The sequence below is a fragment of the Nerophis ophidion genome, linkage group LG19, assembly GCF_033978795.1.
Source record: "Nerophis ophidion isolate RoL-2023_Sa linkage group LG19, RoL_Noph_v1.0, whole genome shotgun sequence".
NCBI classification, from domain to species: Eukaryota; Metazoa; Chordata; class Actinopteri; order Syngnathiformes; family Syngnathidae; genus Nerophis; species Nerophis ophidion.
Window position 1 is genome coordinate 40,056,361 of NC_084629.1, and position 24,378 is coordinate 40,080,738.

At 43.4% G+C, this 24,378-nt stretch overlaps 1 protein-coding gene across 1 annotated transcript in view; it reads left to right on the forward strand.

Annotated features, from left to right (window-relative positions):
* tmem198a (transmembrane protein 198a) overlaps window positions 1–24,378 on the forward strand; it is a 69,992-nt gene that overhangs the window by 27,299 nt on the left and 18,315 nt on the right. Inside the window, exons 3-6 of the mRNA XM_061879981.1 lie at window positions 5,963–6,201; window positions 6,295–6,507; window positions 13,745–13,868; window positions 18,442–18,668. Of these exons, the coding sequence (XP_061735965.1) occupies window positions 5,963–6,201; window positions 6,295–6,507; window positions 13,745–13,868; window positions 18,442–18,668 (803 nt within the window). The remainder of the gene's footprint in view (window positions 1–5,962; window positions 6,202–6,294; window positions 6,508–13,744; window positions 13,869–18,441; window positions 18,669–24,378) is intronic.

Below are 24,378 nucleotides of genomic sequence, written 5' to 3' on the forward strand. Positions count from 1 at the left end.
ACCTTTTACTCAGAGTCAATCGTCCCGGACGACGAGGTTCCGGACCTTTTACTCAGAGTCAATCGTCCCGGACGACGAGGTTCCGGACCGTTTACTCAGAGTCAATCGTCACGAACGACGAGGTTCCGAACCTTTTGCTCAGAGTCAATCGTCCCAGATGACGAGGTTCCGAACCTTTTACTCAGAGTCAATCGTCCCGGACAACGAGGTTCCGAACCTTTTACTCAGAGTCAATCGTCCCGGACGACGAGGTTCCGGACCTTTTACTCAGAGTCAATCGTCCCGGACGACGAGGTTCCGGACCTTTTACTCAGAGTCAATCGTCCCGGACGACGAGGTTCCGAACCTTTTACTCAGAGTCAATCGTCCCGGACGACGAGGTTCCGAACCTTTTACTCAGAGTCAATCGTCCCGGACGACGAGGTTCCGGACCTTTTACTCAGAGTCACTCGTCCCAGACGACGAGGTTCCGGACCTTTTACTCAGAGTCAATCGTCCCGGACGACGAGGTTCCGGACCTTTTACTCAGAGTCAATCGTCCCGGACGACGAGGTTCCGAACCTTTTACTCAGTGTCAATCGTCCCGGACGACGAGGTTCCGGACCTTTTAATCAGAGTCAATCGTCCTGGACGACGAGGTTCCGGACCTTTTACTCTTTTAGGGAAGACCAAATCCCCAGGGCCAGCCACACCCGACTATTTGCTTACTCGTCAGTGAAACAGCCCGTCACGGTACTCCCGTCCATAGGCAAAACCCAGTAACTTTGGAGTTCCTAGGTGATATGCTTTACATTAGTGTATGCGATATTGTAATTTGTTCCGTAAGTAAGCTGTTACGCGCATGGCAGGACCTAGCAACTACCACATAACCGCGTAGATACAAGAGAAAAACCTAGTATCTCAAGGGACCAATCAGAAATTCTTTGTCAGTCGCCTTATTGTCTTTAATGAGACATTTGCACCAATGGGGGCCGAGGGTCCACCTGATTATGTGATATTATGGCACGAGGGGATATTTGGAAGATTGGCCCAGGACGTTGTAAGCACCTTCATTAAATGTATTGTTCTTGATTCTTCCCCTTGCATACTCTTTTGGGCAGATAACTGTGGAGGTCAAAATAAAAACTGGACGCTGTACACGGCTCTTGCCCAATGTGCAAACGCAGAATGGGGCCCACCCGAGATTGTGATAAAATATCTGGAGAAAGGGCACACGTTCATGAGAGCAGATTCAATCCATGGCTCAATCGGCAAGAAAATAAAAGCTCAAGAAAACATCTATACCTTTGTAGATCTTTGTAAGACAGCATCAAGATGGATTGGTTTTCCTTTGTTTTCTCAAAATCAGCTAGAAGTGAGTTACTAGGTTTTGCCTTTGGACGGGAGGGTAGTCCGAAGGGTTCCCAACCCGTTACTCTTTTAGGCGACGACCAACGACCCAAGGTGAGCCACACCCGACTATCAGTTCACTCTTCAATGAAACAGCCCGTCACGGTAGTCCAGACACAATGACATGAGTTAACCACTATTTACAACTATTATGTAGAGGCGGACAAGGCAAAAATGCAACCAATCCATCAAAATCACCACTCGGTGTCCGGGGTACAAAACAGTGTTTGACTTACAGACCTCAGGACAGACTCCTAACTCAGAATTTAGAAAAAGGCTCTGCTTACCTTGATTTATGTGTTGGTCAAGTGAGTCCGTCCTGAAGAGTGCGAGAAATGTCCAATTCTCAGCGTGTCATCCCGGACGAGCCCCCAAATTGTTGCGTTTGGACCAAATGTTCCTCCGAGGGAATATATTGGCAAATACTTTTGCCAATATAATGTACAAAGCAGTCATTGTTTTGTTTTATGCTCTTTTGTAAGAAATGAATAAAGACAAAATATGCAATCTCTGCAAAAACTAGTTGCAATAATTAATATCAACACTGATTTAATGCCGGGCTTCACGATGGCAGAGGGGTTAGTGCATCTGCCTCACAATACGAAGGTCCTGCAGTCCTGGGTTCAAATCCAGGCTCGGGATCTTTCTGTGTAGAGTTTGCATGTTCTCCCCGTGAATGCGTGGGTTCCCTCCGGGTACACCGGCTTCCTCCCACTTCCAAACACATGCACCTGGGGATAGGTTGATTGGCAACACTAAATGGTCCCTAGTGTGTGAATGTGAGTGTGAATGTTGTCTGTCTATCTATGTTGGCCCTACGATGAGGGGGCGACTTGTCCAGGGTGTACGCTGCCTTCCGCCCGATTGTAGCTGAGATAGGCGCCAGCGTCCCCCGCGACCCCAAAAGGGAATAAGCGGTAGAAAATGGAGTAGCACAACATTTACTCATGTGACACAATCCAAACAACCTTCCCTAGTCATAGTGCAGCTATGGCACATTTTAGCTGCTCGATATTTCTCATTGATTACAAAACTTGAGGAAGGTCTTCACGGAAGTAAACAAGGTAGAAGGATGATACAGCAGAGGATTGGGAGAAGGTCATGTGGTCAGATGAAACCAAAATAGAACTTTTTGGTATAAACTCAACTGGCGATGTTTGGAGGAAGAAGAATACTGAGTTGCATCCCAAGAACACCATAACTACTGTGAAGCATGGGGGTGGAAACATCATGCTTTGGGGCTGTTTTTCTGCTAAGGGGACAGGACGATTGATCCGTGTTAAGGAAAGAATGAATGGGGCCATGTATCGGGAGATTTGGAGCCAAAACCTCCTTCCATCAGTGAGAGCTTTGAATGCTTGACCAAATACTTATTTTCCACCATGATTTACAAATAAATTCTTTAAAAATCCTACAATGTGAATTCCTGGATTTTTTCACATTCTGTCTCTCACAGCTGAAGTGTACCTATGATGAAAATTACAGACCTCTGTCATCATTTTAAGTGGGAGAACTTGCACAATCGCTGGCTGACTAAATACTTTTTTGCCCCTCTGTATGTATATATATATATATATATATGTATATATATATGTAACGGTACGTGTATTTGTATTGAACCGTTTCGGTACGTTGTTTTGGTCCGGTTCGGAGGTGTATCGAACGAGTTTGTAAGCCAAAGTCTTAACAAGCTGCTCTGCTTTCTGCCTCTGTCTGATCACCCAGCATTGTCCCGCCCACACAACCATCTGATTGGTTACATACAAAGCCAATCAGCAGTGCGTATTCTGAGCGATGTAACAGCCAATCAGCAATGCGCATTCAGACCGCATGTTGTCAATGCTTCAGCATCGAGCAGATATGTGCTTAGCAGCGGACATCGTACTCTCCCCAAATTATAAAAAAACACTTCCTAGTCACAACTACTACTAACATCACTATGAGCCCGTTGACCTTCTAGAAACTTAAACTGCAGCTCAGCTCACTCGCAGTTCTGGCTTGAGGTGAAGGCTAATTAGCTTTTAGCATAACGTTAGCTCATTTTGCTAAGTGTGTGTGTTAGGGGCAGCAAAGCCCTGTTTGTCTGTTATTTTACTTGTTTTAGGGATGAATAGTCTCTCCTATTGCTATTGTACTATTTTTTTCAGCTATAGTTATATTAATCATTAGTAATGTAGCAGCCTAGTTCTGAATGGCAGGGTCCCTGCTATCACATGTTGATACAAATACAACATTTACATAATAAAAGTCAACTACAGGCTTCCCAAATGCTGTAATAAATTAAGCATGATGAGTTGACTTGAAACTGTTTAATGTTGCACTTTTTGTATGTAGAAGAAAGGTTTTGGCATTTTATTTAATCAAAGCAACAACTTGAGGCAGTTTAATGTGGATTAACGTGGGCAGAATTATTATAGTGTTCCCAATGTTAAAAGGATAAAGCCATTGTTTACAAATTTGGTAGATAAATAACCCAAAAATTTATATTTTGTTTTCTTATTGTACCGAAAATGAACCGAACCGTGACCTCTAAACCGAGGTACGCACCGAACCGAAATTTTTGTATACCGTTACACACCTAATATACAAACCCCGTTTCCATATGAGCTGGGAAATGGTGTCAGATGTAAATATGAACAAAATACAATGATTTGCAAATCCTTTTCAACCCATATTCAGTTGAATATGCTACAAAGACAACATATTTGATGTTCAAACTCATAAACTTTATTTTTTTTGCAAATAATAATTAACTTAGAATTTCATGGCTGCAACATGTGCCAAAGTAGTTGGGAAAGGGCATGTTCACCACTGTGTTACATCACCTTTTCTTTTAACAACACTCAATAAACGTTTGGGAACTGAGGAAACTAATTGTTGAAGCTTTGAAAGTGGAATTCTTTCCCATTCTTGTTTTATGTAGAGCTTCAGTCGTATTTTACGTTTCATAATACGCCACACATTTTCCATGGGAGACACGTCTGGACTGCAGCGGGCCAGGAAAGTACCCGCACTCTTTTTCTCCGAAGCCACGCTGTTGTAACACGTGTATGTATATATATATATATATATATATATATATACACATAAATATATATTTATACATGAATATGTATGAATATATATATATGAGGTGGCGACTTGTCCAGGGTGTACCCTGCCTTCCGCCCGATTGTAGCTGAGATAGGCGCCAGCGACCCCAAAAGGGAATAAGCGGTATAAATGGATGGATGGATATATATATATATATATATATATATATATATATATATATATATATTATTTATATATTTATATATATATTTATTTATATATATATATATACACATATGCCCTGCGATAAGGTGGCGACTTGTCCAGGGTGCTGAGACAGGCACCAGCGCCCCCCGCGATCCCAAAGGGAATAAGCGGTAGTAAATGGATGGATGGATGGATATATACATATTTACATGTGTGTATATACATATATATATATATATATATATATATATATATATATATATATACATATATATATATATATATATATATATATATATATATATATATATATATATACATATATATATATATATATATATATATATATATATATATATATATATATACCCGCCATCCACTGTAATGATACCAAGTACAGGAGCGTATCTAGTCAATAAATACGTGCCTGGACACATGAGGACGTTGACTATGACCAATGTATGATCCTGTAACTACTTGGTATCGCATCCATACCTAAATGTGTGGTATCATCCAAAACTAATATCAAGTATCAAAAAGAGGAGAAGAATAAGTGATTATTACATTTGAACAGAAGTATAGATAGAACATGTTAAAAACAGAAAATAAGCAGATATTAACAGTAAATGAACAAGTGGTATAATAGTCAATTCTTACAGTTTGTCCCTCATAATGTGTAGAAAGTAATAGGTGTATAAATGACACAATAATTAGGAGTCTGTTTGTTTACTTACTACTAAAAGACAAGTTGTCTAGTATGTTCAGCATTTTATTGAAGGACTAAATGACAATAATGAACATATGTTTCATCTACACTAACATATTTTTCTTACAATAATGACATTTTTTGTGCTTCCTTTATTGAGAAAAGTATCGAAATACCTTTTGGTACCGGTACCAAAATGGGACAACACTATTTCAGTGTGAAGAAAAAAATGGCTGTGGAAAAATATGTTGAAACTCAAGACTAACTTCCGGTAAATTAATAAATAATCCTTGGAAGAAACGTAGTTTGTTTTCCGCCACGGTGGTGAGGATCAGTGTCTTAGAAGCGGCTTAATTGACACGCTTGTTGGAAATCTGAGCTACTGTTTCGTTCAGAAATGCCAACTTGTTTGTAAGAAGGAAACCAGAAGTGTAGTCACGTCTCCCTTTTGAAGGAATCTCTCCCCATCTTTGGCCATGGAAATACTGGGGCTGAAGATCGGCTGAGTTCAATTCCCAGTCCCTGATCTCAGGATCGTCATCGGGACATACCGTGCCATACCAACTATAGCCCTTTCAGACAGTTTTGGAGTGCTTGTCTGAAGCGCCCATGTGTGTTTCTCCACAGGCTACAGATGCTTCAAGGCGGTCTTGTTCCTCACCGGCCTCATGTTCGGCTCCGTGGTCATCTTCATGCTGTGCTACAAGGAGAGAGTGATGGACACTCAGCTCAGCATCGAGGCGTCGGTGGGCATCGGTCTCGGCATCGGGACCTTGTGCGGCCTGGTGACCATGTTGGTCCGTAGTGTGGGACTGTTCATGGTGGGCCTGCTGCTGGGCCTGCTGGTTGGCGTGGCTTCCCTGGTGGTAAGAAGACAACGAATTGTCGTCACATGCTTCAGTCCGACCGAAAAGCCCAGACGATTTGCTAAGCTTTGTTTTCGCTCTTCTGCCGATAAGGTCATGGAGGAATTTTACCATCCTAAAACAGTCTGGGTTCCTCTTGGAATTCTCCTGGGCTCCGGGACCTTGTTTGCCGTCCTTACTCTTCAGTGGCAGCGCTGCTTCGTCACCTTCTCCACGGCCACCTTCGGCTCGGCCGTCATCACCATCACCGTGGACTACTTCATAGAGCTGTTTGCCTTGGTCAACTACGTGTTCGAGAGACTCAAGGTACGTCTGCAGTTTCGGACTCAACTGTTCATAGCAAACACAGAGCGATGCGACTCATCACTCGAGGGTGACAACAAGTTGCCCGGCTGAAAAATCCAGATAGCATATGCCAGATGACTGTCCAGTGATTTCCATGATAACGGAGACATTTCCTTCCATTGTGTACATTCAAAGTCCAGGTCTTGGTACACGTACATTAGATTAGATAGATTAGATAGTACTTTATTTATTCCGTCAGGAGAGTTCCTTCAGGAAAATTACAATTTTCAGCACAATCCCATTCAAGATCAGACAAACATTAAAGGGAGACAGAACAGGATCGCTGACGGGTCTGCCGGCTTCCAGCGCCCCTTATAAAAAAAGATGAGATACAGGTAAACAAGGGGGGGAGAAAAAAATAGAAGATTAAAATAAAATAAAATAAAAAAATCTGTCTTAGCCTGGGCCTGGAGAGGGGGTGCAGACTGAGGCCAAGGGAAAAAAACAGCAACTCATAGCCATAGTACACATCCCTCTTACATGTGTGTAACATCAAACATCAAAGAACACATAGGACATCAAAGACATTAAAGCAGCAGATACAACCAGACACTTCTACATACAGCTATGAATAAAAAGTAAAAGAAACATATCAGCTGTGGTGGCCTCTGCGGTGTTCCACGCCATCGTCCGCTGGGGAGGAGGGAGCATGGCCAGAGACAGGAGCAGACCCAACAAAGCAACCAAGATAGCCGACTCCACTCTCGGCCAGTGTCCAGTCCGCATGGATGAGCGATGATACGTCCAAGGAGACTGAGGTGTCCGACACCTGCTCACCCAGCCAAGACACCGCGAAGCCTCTCCGTCCCAGCGCTCAGTGCCAGCTCCGCAGCCCTTTCCCCTCATCCGCATCTCCTCCAGTCCCTCCAAAGCGACTCCGGTGTGGCAGAGACCCAGCAGCTGGTCTCCATGGCCAAAAGGCTCCCGGGAGGCAGATCCAGAAGTCCACAAAAAAAGCACCAGAAGGTCACGAAAGTGCCACCCCTTGTCACACAGTCCCAAAGGGTCCCGGACCAAAAGGCAAAAAAATATAATAACACATGAAAACAAGAGGGAAACACAAAAGGATGATACAAGAGCACAGAGCTCCTGCCTACAGCAGCCACTACAGCGGCGCCATCTTGGAAAAAAAAAATTAAAATACAAAATACATGGATGGTATTACCTTCGCTAAGATTAGAGAAATGTTTACAGAAGGGGGGTCTGGGTTTCTTGTGTTTGCCTTCTCATAGAGTGGTTGCCTTACTGGGCTAATCAATCAATCAATCAATCAATGTTTACTTATATAGCCCTAAATCACTAGTGTCTCAAAGGGCTGCACAAACCACTACGACATCCTCGGTAGGCCCACATAAGGGCAAGGAAAACTCACACCCAGTGGGACGTCGGTGACAATGAGGACTATGAGAACCTTGGAGAAGAGGAAAGCAATGGATGTCGAGCGGGTCTAACATGATACTGTGAAAGTTCAATCCATAATGGATCCAACACAGTCGCCAGAGTCCAGTCCAAAGCGGATCCAACACAGCAGCGAGAGTCCCGTTCACAGCGGAGCCAGCAGGAAACCATCCCAAGCGGAGGCGGATCAGCAGCGCAGAGATGTCCCCAGCCGATACACAGGCAAGCAGTACATGGCCACCGGATCGGACCGGACCCCCTCCACAAGGGAGAGTGGGACATAGTAGAAAAAGAAAAGAAACGGCAGATCAACTGGTCTAAAAAGGGAGTCTATTTAAAGGCTAGAGTATACAAATGAGTTTTAAGGTGAGACTTAAATGCTTCTACTGAGGTAGCATCTCAAACTTTTACTGGGAGGGCATTCCAGAGTACTGGAGCCCGAAATGAAAAAGCTCTATAGCCCGCAGACTTTTTTTGGGCTTCGGGAATCACTAATAAGCCGGAGTCCTTTGAATGCAGATTTCTTGTCGGGACATATGGTACAATACAATCGGCAAGATAGGATGGAGCTAGACCGTGTAGTATTTTATACGTAAGTAGTAAAACCTTAAAGTCACATCTTAAGTGCACAGGAAGCCAGTGCAGGTGAGCCAGTATAGGTATATATGTATGTATATATGTATATAAAGGTATATACAGTATAGGTATATATGTATGTATATATGTATATAAAGGTATATACAGTATAGGTATATATGTATGTATATATGTATATAAAGGTATATACAGTATAGGTATATATGTATGTATATATGTATATAAAGGTATATACAGTATAGGTATATATGTATGTATATATGTATATAAAGGTATATACAGTACAGGCGTAATATGATCAAACTTTCTTGTTCTTGTCAAAAGTCTAGCAGCCGCATTTTGTACCAACTGTAATCTTTTATGGGGAGACCCGAAAATAATGACCCACTCTGTCCAGTGACCACAGCCAAACATCTCCTCTATAGGGGCTTGCCTTGGTCCAAGTACGTGGACGTTGTCCTGAAACGTTGGCCGTCAGTTTGATCTATTGAACAAACCAAGTTTGACCGGCCAGCTGAAGCCATTGCCCAGGGGTTGGCACAAGGAACCAGACGTGAGAGATTTAGGACAATAAAAGCGGACCTTTGTTCTCCTCTACTCAACAAGGGGTACAACTGCCACGATACGTCTAAGGTGCTACTTCTCCCAGAGCCCCCTAACCTCCAGATTTGGCACCAGTGAGCTGATATCAAATCAGAGAGCAGGATGTGGAGTTGAAAAATAATATGCCTAGCCAGCCATTGTGGCTGGCCTAAGTGTGCCTTGGTAAAACGTCCAACCCTGACAATATCGAGCAGTTCTGGTTACTGGGTTGATAGCTGGGACTTTTAGCTCTGGAGCTCGCACTCATCCGTCATGCCGGACAACCCAGGTATGAACAAAAAAAGCCGGGCAGGTTAAGATGGTTCCAAGACCTGGATGAGAGTGAAGTTTAGTGGGGTAATGGTAACACAGTCCGGCCAGTCAAGTGTACGTTGGTAAAACCTCCAAACCTGACTACCTCAAAAAGAGTTCTAGGTACTGGGTTGTAAAGGAGGCTGGCCAGTCATTTGTACGTTGGTATACCTCACTTAATGACAACCTCAAAAGCAGTGCTGGCTACCGGGTTGAAAGCTCAGGACTTTGCCGGACAACCCAGGTACGGACAAAAAAAGCCGCGCAGGTTAGGATGGTTCCAAGACCTGGATGAGAGTGAAGTTTAGTGGGGTAATGGAAACACAGTCCGGCCAGTCAAGTGTACGTTGGTAAAACCTCCAAACCTGACTACCTCAAAAAGAGTTCTAGGTACTGGGTTGTAAAGGAGGCTGGCCAGTCAAGTGTACGTTGGTATACCTCACTCAATGACAACCTCAAAAGCAGTGCTGGCTACCGGGTTGAAAGCTCAGGACTTTGCCGGACAACCCAGGTATGGACAAAAAAAGCCTGGGCAGGTTAGGATGGTTCCAAGACCTGGATGAGAATGAAGTTTAGTGGGGTAATGGTAACACAGTCCTGCCAGTCAAGTGTACGTTGGTAAAACCTCCAAACCTGACTACCTCAAAAAGAGTTCTAGGTACTGGGTTGTAAAGGAGGCTGGCCAGTCAAGTGTACGTTGGTATACCTCACTTAATGACAACCTCAAAAGCAGTCCTGGCTACCGGGTTGAAAGCTCAGGACTTTGGCTCAGTAGTTGGCGCTCTCATCGCTCAGGTTCGAGTCTTAGGCAGAACAGGAAAGCAGGGACTAAACCGCAGGCGTAACAGTGATGCCGTGACTCGGATGAGAGTGAGTTTTAGTGGGGTGAGTGTAACAGAGTCCGGTCAGTCAAGTGTACGTTGGTAAAACCTACAACCCTGACTACCTCAAAAACAGTTCTAGTTCCTGGCTTGATAGCTGCTGTGACTTTTAGCTCTGTAAGCTCGCACTCATCCGTCATGCCGGACAACCCAGGTATGAACAAAAAAAGCCAGGACTGAACCAGGCCGGTTAGGACGGTGCCGTGACCTGGATGAGAGTGAGGTTTAGTGGGGTGAGTGTAACAGAGTCCGGCCAGTCAAGTGTAACTTGGTATACCTCACTTCCTAACAACCTCAAAAGCAGTGCTGACTATGAGGTTGAAAGCCCCGGACTTTGGCTCGGTAGTTGGCACTCTCATCTCTCAGGTTCCAGTCCCAGGCGGAACAGGAAAGCAGGGACTATAAACCACAAGGGTAACAGTGGTGCCGTGACCCTCTCTAAATAAAGGGGACCACAAAAAATGTACTATTGTCTTTATTGGAACTAAAATGTTAGTGTAGATGAAACATATGTTTATTATTGTCATTTAGTCGATTCAATAAAATGTTGAACATACTAGACAACTTGTCTTTTAGTAGTAAGTAAACAAAGAAAGACTCCTAATTAGTCTGCAGTAACATATTGTGTCATTTATACACCTATTATTTTATACACATTATGAGGGACAAACTGTAAACGTGGATTGTTAATCTACTTGTTCATTTACTGTTAATATCTGCTTATTTTCCGTTTTAACATGTTCTATCTACACTTCTGTTCACATGTAATAATCACTTATTTTTTTCTTCTTTCATACTTGACATTAATTTTGGATGATACCACACATTTAGGCAGCGATTTTATACCAAGTAGTTACAGGATCATATACCTAATAAACCAATTCTGATGTAAAGGGTAGGTGTCGCGCTTTTTTCTGTTTTAACATGTTCTATCTACACTTCTGTTCAAATGTAATAATCACTTATTCTTTTTCTTCTTTCATACTTGACATTAGTTTTGGATGTAACCACACATTTTGGATTTTGGTAGCGATCTGATACCAAGTAGTTACAGGATCATACAATAAAATGTAATACCTAATAAACCAATTCTGATGTAAAGGGTAGGTGTCGCGCTTTTTTCTGTTTTAACATGTTCTATCTACACTTCTGTTCGAATGTAATAATCACTTATTCTTCTCTTTGATACTTTACATTAGTTTTGGATGATACCACACATTTGGGTATGGACGAGATACCAAGTAGTTACAGGATCATACAATAAAATGTAATACCTAATAAACCAATTCTGATGTAAAGGGTAGGTGTCACACTTTTTTCTGTTTTAACATGTTCTATCTACACTTCTGTTCGAATGTAATAATCACTTATTCTTCTCTTTGATACTTTACATTAGTTTTGGATGATACCACACATTTGGGTATGGACGAGATACCAAGTAGTTACAGGATCATACAATAAAATGTAATACCTAATAAACCAATTCTGATGTAAAGGGTAGGTGTCACACTTTTTTCTGTTTTAACATGTTCTATCTACACTTCTGTTCAAATATAATAATCACTTATTCTTTTTCTTCTTTCATACTTGACGTTAGTTTTGGATGATACCACACATTTTGGTAGCAATCTGATACCAAGTAGTTACAGGATCATACAATAAAATGTAATACCTAATAAACCAATTCTGTTGTAAAGGGTAGGTGTCGCACTTTTTTCTGTTTTAACATGTTCTATCTACACTTCTGTTCAAATGTAATAATCACTAATTCTTTTTCTTCTTTCATACTTGACATTAGTTTTGGATGATACCACACATTTAGGCAGCGATTTGATACCAAGTAGTTACAGAATCATACAATAAAATGTAATACCTAATAAACCAATTCTGATGCAAAGGGTAGGTGTCGCACTTTTTTCTGTTTTAACATGTTCTATCTACACTTCTGTTCAAATGTAATAATCCCTTATTCTTTTTCTTCTTTCATACTTGACATTAGTTTTGGATGATACCACACATTTTGGTAGCGATCTGATACCAAGTAGTTACAGGATGATACAATAAAATGGAATACCTAATAAACCAATTCTGATGTAAAGGGTAGGTGTCGCACTTTTTTCTGTTTTAACATGTTCTATCTACACTTCTGTTAAAATGTAATAATCACTTATTCTTTTTCTTCTTTCATACTTGACATTAGTTTTGGATGATACCACACATTTAGGCAGCGAATTGATACCAAGTAGTTACAGGATCATACAATAAAATGTAATACCTAATAAACCAATTCTGATGTGAAGGGTAGGTGTCGCACTTTTTTCTGTTTTAACATGTTCTATCTACACTTCTGTTCAAATGTAATAATCACTTATTCTTTTTCTTCTTTCATACTTGACATTAGTTTTGGATGATACCACACATTTAGACAGCGATTTGATACCAAGTAGTTACAGGATCATAAAATAAAATGTAATACCTAATAAACCAATTCTGATGCAAAGGGTAGGTGTCACACTTTTTTCTGTTTTAACATGTTCTATCTACACTTCTGTTAAAATGTAATAATCACTTATTCTTCTCTTCCTTGATACTTTACATTAGTTTTGGATGATACCATACATTTGAGTATGGATGAGATGCCAAGTAGTTACAGGATCATACTTTGGCCATATTTAAAGTCCTCATGTGTCAAGGGACGTATTTACTGACTTTATTAACATAATATACATTTTTAAATAAAAAACGAAAGAAGATGCGGTGATGCCCAAAATATCGATGTAATCATAGTAGTATCGAGTTGTATGTGCTCGTACTTGATATCATTACAGTGGATGTCAGGTATCGATATCATCACAGTGGATGTCAGGTATTGATCCACCAATGGCGTTTTTTAAAATTTTATGTCATGATGTGACGGGGTGCGGGACCGGTACGTTTCAGAGACAATATAGTACGGAAAATTATTTATTTGTATCGCGGTATTATATTTGTATTGCAGTACTATACTAATACCGGTATACCGTACAACCCTAGTATGTAGTGTAGCTGTATTAACACACAGGACTTGCTGGGTGTATCATGATCAATATTAAAGTGACTTGCTCCATGGACAGTTACATGTTTGGTCCAGCTCGTGCGGGGACATTTTTTTCCAGTTTATTTAGGAAGGCACTCCATTTATGTCGAAATAGCTTGGCTTCAAGTTCCATGTTTTTCAACTTTGAGTCACTCTGTCCTGTCCCAGCCACTCAAGACAAATCCTGTGTATGGAGGAATGTAGTCGATCATAGAACTGCCACACGGTGTTATCAATAAAAAGTACAGAATCGTTACCCACAAGAATCGGATCAAACTTTGACATTTCGAGCATTTGCACCAAATTTGTTGTGTTCTCTGCGATGGATTAATCACCACTGTCACCGACACAGGTGGCGCCCAAGAAGCCAGTGTGCTGGTTCACCTGGGTCATTATGGGGGTGTGGCCTGTCCTGGCCATGCTGGGAGTGCTGATTCAGTGGAAAGTCACCGCCGAGGGCTTTTCACACACCGAAGGTAAGACACATCACTTTGTGTTTAGAATGGAGAAAATGGCGTTTGGAAACAAAAAATGCTTTATTATGTTCCTTCAGATGTGCTAAACAATTAACATTGCCGTCTTACTTTTTTGTGTTTTACTTTTAGCGCTAATACTCCTCATTAATAATCAATCCGCTTCATGTTAAGTGGCCAATAAAAAAAAGCTAGCGGCTGGCTAGAAATGGCCCACGGGCCGCACTTTGGACACCTCTGCTTTATGGTCCACAATGTTATGGATGGAAGGAGGGAGTTGTGACAGCACAGAACTACAAGGGGGCAATATTGAACAATATCATTTACTTAAACAACAAAGGAATGGTATGTGTGAACTAGATCCAAAGGTGGTGTATGGTGAAGGACTATGTGTGCCGCAACACACAATTTACCTCTTTTAGTCATGTGACTAGTGTTGCGTCCTGGTGCACGCCTAGGCCCTGGGAGGCAGAGTCGGCCGAAAAGTGCACAAAACAAAAGAAAGATGCACAAATGGACAAAAAAAACGATACACAAGAAACAATACAACTATCATGTGGCACTATGGTCATTTGTTAAAATTGTGCTAGTGACGAGTAATCTTTTGATGTGGTTTTATGTCAACAAGCACAGCAAGGTCCTGCAATCTTGGGTTCAAACCCAGGCTCGGGATCTTTCTGTGTGGAGTTTGCATGTTCTCCCCATGAATGCGTGGGTTCCCTCCGGGTACTCCGGCTTCCTCCCACTTCCAAAGACATGCACCTGGGGATAGGCCCCTCCCACTTCCAAAGACATGCACCTGGGGATAGGCCCCTCCCCCCCAAAGACATGCACTTGGGGATAGGCCCCTCCCACCTCCAAAGACATGCACTTGGGAATAGGCCCCTCCCACTTCCAAAGACATGCATTTTGGGATAGGCCCCTCCCACTTCCAAAGACATGCACCTGGGGATAGGCCCCTCCCACCTCCAAAGAGTGCACCTGGGGATAGGCCCCTCCCACCTCCAAAAAGTGCACCTGGGGATAGGCCCTTCCCACTTCCAAAGACATGCACCTGGGGGTAGGCCCCTCCCCCCTCCAAAGACATGCACTTGGGGATAGGCCCCTCCCACTTCCAAAGACATGCACCTGGGGATAGGCCCCTCCCCCTTCCAAAGACATGCACTTGGGGATAGGCCCCTCCCACTTCCAAAGACATGCACCTGAAGATAGGCCCCTCGCACTTCCAAAGACATGCACCTGGGGATAGGCCCCTCCCACTTCCAAAGACATGCACCTGGGGATAAGCCCCTCCCACCTCCAAAGAGTGCACCTGGGGATAGGCCCCTCCCACCTCCAAAGAGTGCACCTGGGGATAGGCCCCTCCCACCTCCAAAGATTGCACCTGGGGATAGGCCCCTCCCACTTCCAAAGACATGCACCTGGGGATAGGCCCCTCCCCCCTCCAAAGACATGCACTTGGGGATAGGCCCCTCCCACTTCCAAAGTCATGCACCTGGGGATAGGTTGATTGAGTGTGAATGTTGTCTGTCTATCTGTGTTGGCCCTGCGATGAGGTGGCGACTTGTCCAGGGTGTACCCCGCCTTCCACCCGATTGTAGCTGAGGTAGGCACCAGCGCCCCCTCCCCCCCGCGACCCCAAAGGGAATAAGCGGTAGAAAATGGTTGGATGTATGGAAAGCACCAAGCAGCAGTAGCATGAACTTGATGCTAAATAGGGAGAGGCAACATCACACAGCAAACATGGAGGCTAAGTACACACACTACTACTACTACTACTACCACAAGGGAATAATGAACAACTAATCAATGATTGAAGTGACAACCCTGCATTAGAGGGATGTGGACAAGGAGACCACAGCACTCTTTATCAAATTGCGCTAACACAATCCAGTGAAAAGGTTGAACAGAGCCGCCGCTAAGCTAACAAACGGCGCATAGCTAACAAACGCCACTAAGCTAACAAACGGCGCTGAGCTAACAAACGCCGCTAAGCTAACAAACGCCGCTGAGCTAAAATGATGCTCTGAGCGTCACACCTCACTTAGCGACAGGCAGCGCCTTTTAAAGGCACACATGCGCACTCCGCTCTCATGAAACGTCTCCCGACAGACATTTGAAGTTTTTGTTTTTGAAGTAAGGCTTCAAAGGGTCTGATAACACATGTAATAACACATGTAATAACAGGCAATAATTACAGGCCATTAAGTGATGTATAGCGGTGGTCAAAAGTGTAGGTACACTTGTAAAGAACATGATGTCATGGCTGTCTTGACTTTACAATCATTTCTAATTTAGTTGTGATGTAGTGATTGGAGCACATACTTGTTGCTCACAAAAAACATTCATGAAGTTTGCTTCTTTTATGAATTTATTATGGCTCTACTGGAAATGTGAGCAGTCAAAAGTATACGCACAGCAATGTTCATATTTGCTGACATGTCCCTTGGCAATAAGGTACTTTTGGTGCGTGTAATATATGGCAACAAATAGTTGTTGTTTCCTTGAAAAGTAGTGAAGTGTGTGTCCGTGTTGTCAGCAGTAAAGTGGGCCTTGTGTTGGTTGTCATGACAACAACAGAGCATGGGGGAGGTTGCAGGGGGAGCAGCTGTTAGTTGGTGGGCAGGGGGGGAGCTTGGAAATGGGGCATTGTGGGTAAAGTAGGCACTTGGGGGCGGGGGAATCACATGACCACAGATGCTGCCCAGAATAGGCCCGTCACACACACACACACACTCTCTCTCTTTTTTTCTCTCTCTCTCTCACTCACACACAGTCTCTCTCTTTCTCTCTCACACACACTTTCAAGCTCTCTCTCTCTTACACACTCTCTCTCTCTCTCTCTCTCTCGCTCACACACAGTCTTTTTCTTTCTCACACACACAAACACACTCTCTCTCTCTTTCTCTTTCTCTCTCTTTCTCTTTCTCTCTCTCTCTCTCTCTTTCTCTCTTTCTCTCTCTCACTCACACACACAGTCTCTCTTGCTCACACACACTCTCACGCTCTCTCTCTCTCTCTCTCTCTCTCACACACACACATACACACTGTCGCTTTCTCTCTCTCTCTTTCTCTCTCTCTCTCTTTCTCTCTCTCTCTTTCTGTCTTTCTCTCTCTCTCTCACACACTCTCTCTTCCTCTCTCTCTATCTCGCTCACACACACACTCTCTTTCTCTCTCACACTCACTCTCACGCTCTCTCTCTCTCTCACACACACACACACACACTCTCGCTCTCTCTTTCTTTCTCTCTCTTTCTGTCTTTCTCTCTCTCACTCACACACACACTCTCTCTCTCACACACACTCACGCTCTCTCTCTCTCTCACACATTCTCTCCTCTTCCTCTCTCTCTCTCGCTCACACACACACTCTCTTTCTCTCTTGCACTCACTCTCACGCTCTCTCTCACCCACAAACACACACTCGCTCTCTCTTTCTCTCTTTTCTTTCTCTATCTCTCTCTCTCTCGCTCACACACACACTCTCTTTCTCTCTCACATACACTCTCACGCTCTCTCTCTCTTACACACACTCTCTCTCTCTCTCGCTCACACACAGTCTCTCTCTTTCTCACACACACAAACACACTCTCTCTCTCTTTCTCTTTCTCTTTCTTTCTCTCTCTGTCTTTCTTTCTTTCTCTCTCTCACTCACACACACCCTCTTTCTCTCTCACACACACTCTCACGCTCTCTCTCTCTCGCACAGTCTCTCTCTCTCTCACACAAACACACACTTGCTCTCTCTTTCTCTTTCTCTCTTTTCTTTATCTCTTTCTCTCTCGCTCACACACACACTCTCTTTCCCTCTCACACACACTCTCACGCTCTCTCTCTCTTACACACTCTCTCTCTCTCTCTCTCACACACACACTCACGCTCTGTCTCTCTCTCTCTCACACACACACACACTCTCTCTCTCTGTCTTTCACACACACACACACACACTCTCTCTCTCTCTGTCTTTCACACACACACACACACACACTCTCTCTTTCTCTCTCTCTCTCTCACACACATTCACACACACACCCTCTCTCTTTCTCTCTCTCACTCACAAACACACACACACACACACACACTCTCACACTCTCACACACCAGTGTGCACACACACACACTCTCTCACACACACACTCACTCACTCACTTGCACACACAGACACTCGCACACACACACACTCACACACAATGGCCAGGAGGGCGGTATTGCTCGGTTGGTAGAGCGGCTGTGCCGGCAACTGGAGGGTTGCAGGTTCGATTCTTGCTTCCGCCATCCTAGTCGCTGCCGTTGTGTCCTTGGGCAAGACACTTACCCCACCTGCTCCCAGTGCCACCCACACTGCTTTAAATGTAACTTACATATTGGCTTTCACTATGTAAAGCGCTTTGAGTCACTAGAGAAAAAGCGCTATATAAATATAATTCACTTTACAAACATGCACACACACACACACACACTAATGCAGGGTGGAAGGTGAAGTAGGTCTGGGTTCTCACTCCCAATATGTCATGCAGGCAGGAAGGGGAAGTAGGTCTGGGTTCTGACTTGAGATGATCTTCTGCTCTGGCTGCAGTGGTGGTGAGTCGGCAGCAGAGGCGAGTCCAGCTGATGCGCATCCGGCAGCGAGAAGAGAAGCTGAGGAAGGAGAAGAAGAAGAAGAAGAAGAAGGTGCACCCCCCACAGTACCACCACCCCGCCAACACCTCGCAGGCGCCCAAAGCCCCGCCTCCTCACGCCGAGCCCGCCTTCCACCGCAAGCCACTCCCCAAGAAGCGCTTAGAAGGAGACGTGCTGTCAGCGGTAAGATTTGTCCATCTTCCACATCTGGTAACCAAACACCTTCTTCTTCCTGTCTATTATTTGTGTGGAGGAAGCTCCTCCTCCTCCACAACAAATTGTGTATTATTTGTGTTGGGGAAGCTCCTCCCCCTCCACAACAAATTGTGTATTATTTGTGTTGGGGAAGCTCCTCCCCCTCAACAAATTGTGTATTATTTGTGTTGGGGAAGCTCCTCCCCCTCCACAACAAAATGTGTATTTGTGTTGGGGAAGCTCCTCCCCTCCACGACAAAATATTTATTATTCGTGTGGAGGAAGCTCCTCCCCCTCCTCGACAAAATGTCTATTACTTGTGTGGACGAAGCTCCTCCCCCTCCACTACAAATGGTCTATTATTCGTGTGGAGGAAGCTCCTCCCCCTCCTCGACAAAATGTCTATTACTTGTGTGGACGAAGCTCCTCCCCCTCCACTACAAATGGTGTATTATTTGTGTTGGGGAAGCTCCTCCTCCTCGGCAACAAAATGTGTCTTTGTGTGGAGAAGCTCCTCCCCCTCCACAACAAATTGTGTATTATTTGTGTTGGGGAAGCTCCTCCCCCTCCACAACAAAATGTTTATTTGTGTGGAGGAAGCTCCTCCCCCTCCACAACAAAATGTGTATTATTTGTGTTGGGGAAGCTCCTCCCCCTCCACAACAAAATGTGTCTGTGTGGAGGAAGCTCCTCCCCCTCCACAACAAAATGTCTATTATTTGTGTTGGGGAAGCTCCTCCCGCTCCACAACAAAAATGTGTATTTTTGTGTGGAGGAAGCTCCTCCCCCTCCACTACAAATTGTGTATTATTTGTGTTAGGGAAGCTCCTCCCCCTCCGCAACAAAATGTGTCTTTGTGTGGAGAAGCTCCTCCCCCTCCACAACAAATTGTGTATTATTTGTGTGGAGGAAGCTCCTCCCCCTCCACAACAAAATGTGTGTTATTTGTGTGGAAAAGCTCCTCCCCCTCCACAACAAAACGTGTATTTGTGATCAGGAAGCTCCTCCCCGCCACAACAAAATGTGTATTATTTGTGTTGGGGAAGCTCCTCCCCCTCCACAACAAAATGTGTCTGTGTGGAGCAAGCTCCTCCCCCTCCACAACAAAAATGTGTATTTTTGTGTGGAGGAAGCTCCTCCCCCTCCACTACAAATTGTGTATTATTTGTGTTGGGGAAGCTCCTCCTCCTCAGCAACAAAATGTGTCTTTGTGTGGAGAAGCTCCTCCCCCTCCACAACAAATTGTGTATTATTTGTGTTGGGGAAGGTCCTCCCCCTCCGCAACAAAATGTTTGTGTGGAGGAAGCTCCTCCCCCTCCACAACAAAATGTGTATTATTTGTGTTGGGGAAGCTCCTCCCCCTCCACAACAAAATGTGTCTGTGTGGAGGAAGCTCCTCCCCCTCCACAACAAAATGTCTATTATTTGTGTTGGGGAAGCTCCTCTCCCTCCACAACAAATAGTGTATTTGTGTGGAGGAAGCTCCTCCCCCTCCACGGCAAACTATCTATTACTTGTGTGGACGAAGCTCCTCCCTCTCCACAAAAATATATGTATTTGTGTTGGGAAAGCTCCTCCCCCTCCACAACAAAAATGTGTATTTTTGTGTGGAGGAAGCTCCTCCCTCTCCACTACAAATTGTGTATTATTTGTGTTGGGGAAGCTCCTCCCCCTCCGCAACAAAATGTGTCTTTGTGTGGAGAAGTTCCTCCCCCTCCACAACAAATTGTGTATTATTTGTGTGGAGAAGCTCCTCCCCCTCCACAACAAAATGTGTCAGTGTGGAGCAAGCTCCTCCCCCTCCACAACAAAATGTCTATTATTTGTGTTGGAGAAGCTCCTCCCTGTCCACAACAAAATGTGTATTTGTGTGGGGGAAGCTCCTCCCCCTCCACAACAAAATGTGTCTTTGTATGGAGCAAGCCCCTCCCACTCCACAACAAAATGTCTATTATTTGTGTTGGAGAAGCTCCTCCCTGTCCACAACAAAATGTGTATTTGTGTGGGGGAAGCTCCTCCCCCTCCACAACAAAATGTGTCTTTGTATGGAGCAAGCCCCTCCCACTCCACAACAAAATGTCTATTATTTGTGTTGGGGAAGCTCCTCCCCCTCCACGATAAAATGTGTATTTGTGTGGAGGAAGCTCCTCCCCTTCCACAACAAAATTTGTATTATTTGTGTTGGGAAGCTCCTCCCCCTCCACAACAAAATTTGTATTATTTGTGTTGGGAAGCTCTCCCCCTCCACAACAAAATTTGTATTATTTGTGTTGGGAAGCTCCTCCCCCTCCACAACAAAATTTGTATTATTTGTGTTGGGAAGCTCCTCCCCCTCCACAACAAAATTTGTATTATTTGTGTTGGGAAGCTCCTCCCCCTCCGCAACAAAATTTGTATTATTTGTGTAGGGAAGCTCTTCCCCCTCCACAACTAAATGTGTATTTGTGTGGGGGAAGCTCCTCCCCCTCCACAACAAATAGTGTATTTGTGTGGAGGAAGCTCCTCCCCCTCCACAACAAAATGTGTATTTGTGTGGAGGAAGCTCCTCCCCCTCCACAACAAATAGTGTATTTGTGTGGAGGAAGCTCCTCCCCCTCCACAACCAAATGTGTATTTGTGTGGGGGAAGCTCCTCCCCCTCACATCCATCACACCAAACCGCCGCCCTAAATTGAGACACATGAGCAGAAGTGGGGATTATTTCAAAATAAAACACCAGAAAGACAAAATAATTTCAAACAAAGGCTTTTGTGACTTGCGTCCTTTCGAAATCACGTAGAGATAATTGTTCATTTAGCATGTCCTGGAACGCGGTCAACACCACAGATTTACAGCCCTATTAATAAATGCACTGTACTATTTCAATCCCCAAAAATATAGTGACTAAAAATATCTACTTCTTTATAGATTGTGCCCATTTTTTTTTTGTACTTTCTCAATTAACGCCCAAGTAGCAAAGCAGTTCTGACTTGGCTTCACCGCAGCAGGAGATACCACCACACCTGACTTGTGGGCGGTTTAGCTCGGTTGGTAGAGTGGTCGTGCCAGCAACCTGAGGGTTCCAGGTTTGATCCCCGTTTCCGCCATCCTAGTCGCTGCCGTTGTGTCCGCGGGCAAGACACTTTACCCACCTGCTGCCAGTGCCACCCACACTTAGATATTGGCTTTCACTATGTTAAAGCGCGTTGAGTCACTAGAGAAAAGCGCTCTATAAATAATAATTCACTTCACTTTTCACAAATTACTCAGTAAATCCACCAAAACGTCACCGTGGAATTATTGAGTCAGTTTAGCTGGTTGGAGAGCAAGCTAGCACCGTTAGCGGCTCCATGACCATGACTTCTGTTTTGTTTGATTGGCCATTTTACTGCCTTGTTGCAGACACTGTTTGTAAACAATTAAAGTACGTAAATAAACATTTTCAGAATGGTTATGTGTGAAAAACTAATTTCACATCTGTGGCTTATAGTCCGGTGCATTTAACATATGGAAGAAAAAAAAAAAAAATTTTTCAGATGTAGTGGTGTGCTGGTGTCCAGAAAATGCAGTATTTTGGGGGAACTTTACCTTTTTAGGACCAGAAGTGGGAAATAGTCCAGAAAATACAATATTTTGGGGCAACTTTACCTTTGGGGTCCAAAAGTGTGAAATAGTCCAGAAAATACGGTATTTTGGGGGAACTTTACCTTTTAGGTCCAGAAGTGTGAAATAGTCCAGAAAATACTTTATTTTGGGGGGAACTTTACCTTTTTAGGACCAGAAGTGGGAAATAGTCCCGAAAATACGGTATTTACCTTTTAGGTCCAAAAGTGTGAAATAGTCCAGAAAATTCGTTATTTTGGGGGGAACTTTACCTTTTTAGGTCCAGAAGTGTGAAATAGTCCAGAAAATATGTTATTTTGGGGGAACTTTGCCTTTTTTGGACCAGAAGTGGGAAATAGTCCAGAAAATATGTTATTTTGGGGGGAACTTTACCTTTGGGGTCCAAAAGTGTGAAATCGTCCAGAAAATACGGTATTTTGGGGGGAACTTTACCTTTTTAGGACCAGAAGTGTGAAATAGTCCAGAAAATATGTTATTTTTGGGGAACTTTGCCTTTTTTGGACCAGAAGTGGGAAATAGTCCAGAAAATATGTTATTTTGGGGGGAACTTTACCTTTGGGGTCCAAAAGTGTGAAATAGTCCAGAAAATACGGTATTTTGGGGGGAACTTTATCTTTTTAGGACCAGAAGTGGGAAATAGTCCAGAAAATATGTTATTTTGGGGCAACTTTACATTAGGGGTCCAGAAGTCTGAAATAGTCCAGAAAATACGTTACTTTGGGGGGAACTTTACATTTTTAGGACCAGAAGTGGGAAATTGTCCAGAAAATACCGTATTTCCATTTTAGGTCCAGAAGTGTGAAATAGTCCAGAATATACGTTATTTTGGGGGGAACTTTACCTTTTTAGGACCAAAAGTGGGAAAGAGTCCAGAAAATACGTTATTTTGGGGGGAACTTTACCTTTTTAGGACCACAAGTGGGAAATAGTCCAAAAAATACAATATTTTGGGGCAACTTTACCATTGGGGCCAAAAAGTGTGAAATAGTCCAGAAAATACGGTATTTTGGGGGAACTTTACCTTTTTAGGACCAGAAGTGGGAAATAGTCCGGAAAATATGTTATTTTGGGGGAACTTTACATTTTTAGGACCAGAAGTGGGAAATTGTCCAGAAAATACCGTATTTCCATTTTAGGTCCAGAAGTGTGAAATAGTCCAGAATATACGTTATTTTGGGGGGAACTTTACCTTTTTAGGACCAGAAGTGGGAAATAGTCCGGAAAATATGTTATTTTGGGGGAACTTTACCTTCTTAGGACCAGAAGTGGGAAATAGTCCAGAAAATACGTATTTACATTTTAGGTCCAGAAGTGTGAAAGAGTCCAGAAAATACAATATTTTGGGGCAACTTTACCTTTGGGGTCCAAAAGTGTGAAATAGTCCAGAAAATACGGTATTTTGGGGGAACTTTACCTTTGGGGTCCAAAAGTGTGAAATAGTCCAGAAAATACGGTATTTTGGGGTAACTTTACCTTTTTAGGACTATAAGTGGGAAATAGTCCAGAAAATACGTTATTTACCTTTTAGGTCCAGAAGTGTGAAATAGTCCAGAATATACGTTATTTTGGGGGGAACTTTACCTTTTTAGGACCAGAAGTGGAAAATAGTCCAGAAAATACAATATTTTGGGGCAACTTTACCTTTGGGGTCCAAAAGTGTGAAATAGTCCAGAAAATACAGTATTTTGGGGGAACTTTACCTTTTTAGGATCAGAAATGGGAAATAGTCCAGAAAATATGTTATTTTGGGGGGAACTTTACCTTTTTAGGACCAGAAGTGGGAAATAGTCCAGAAAATACGGCATTTACCTTTTAGGTCCAGAAGTGTGAAATAGTCCAGAAAATACTTTATTTTGGGGGGAACTTTACCTTTTCAGGACCAGAAGTGTGAAATAGTCCAGAAAATACAATATTTTGGGGCAACTTTCCCTTTGGGGTCCAAAAGTGTGAAATAGTCCAGAAAATACGGTATTTTGGGGGAACTTTACCTTTTTAGGACCAGAAATGGGAAATAGTCCAGAAAATATGTTATTTTGGGGGGAACTTTACCTTTGGGGTCCAAAAGTGTGAAATAGTCCAGAAAATATGTTATTTTG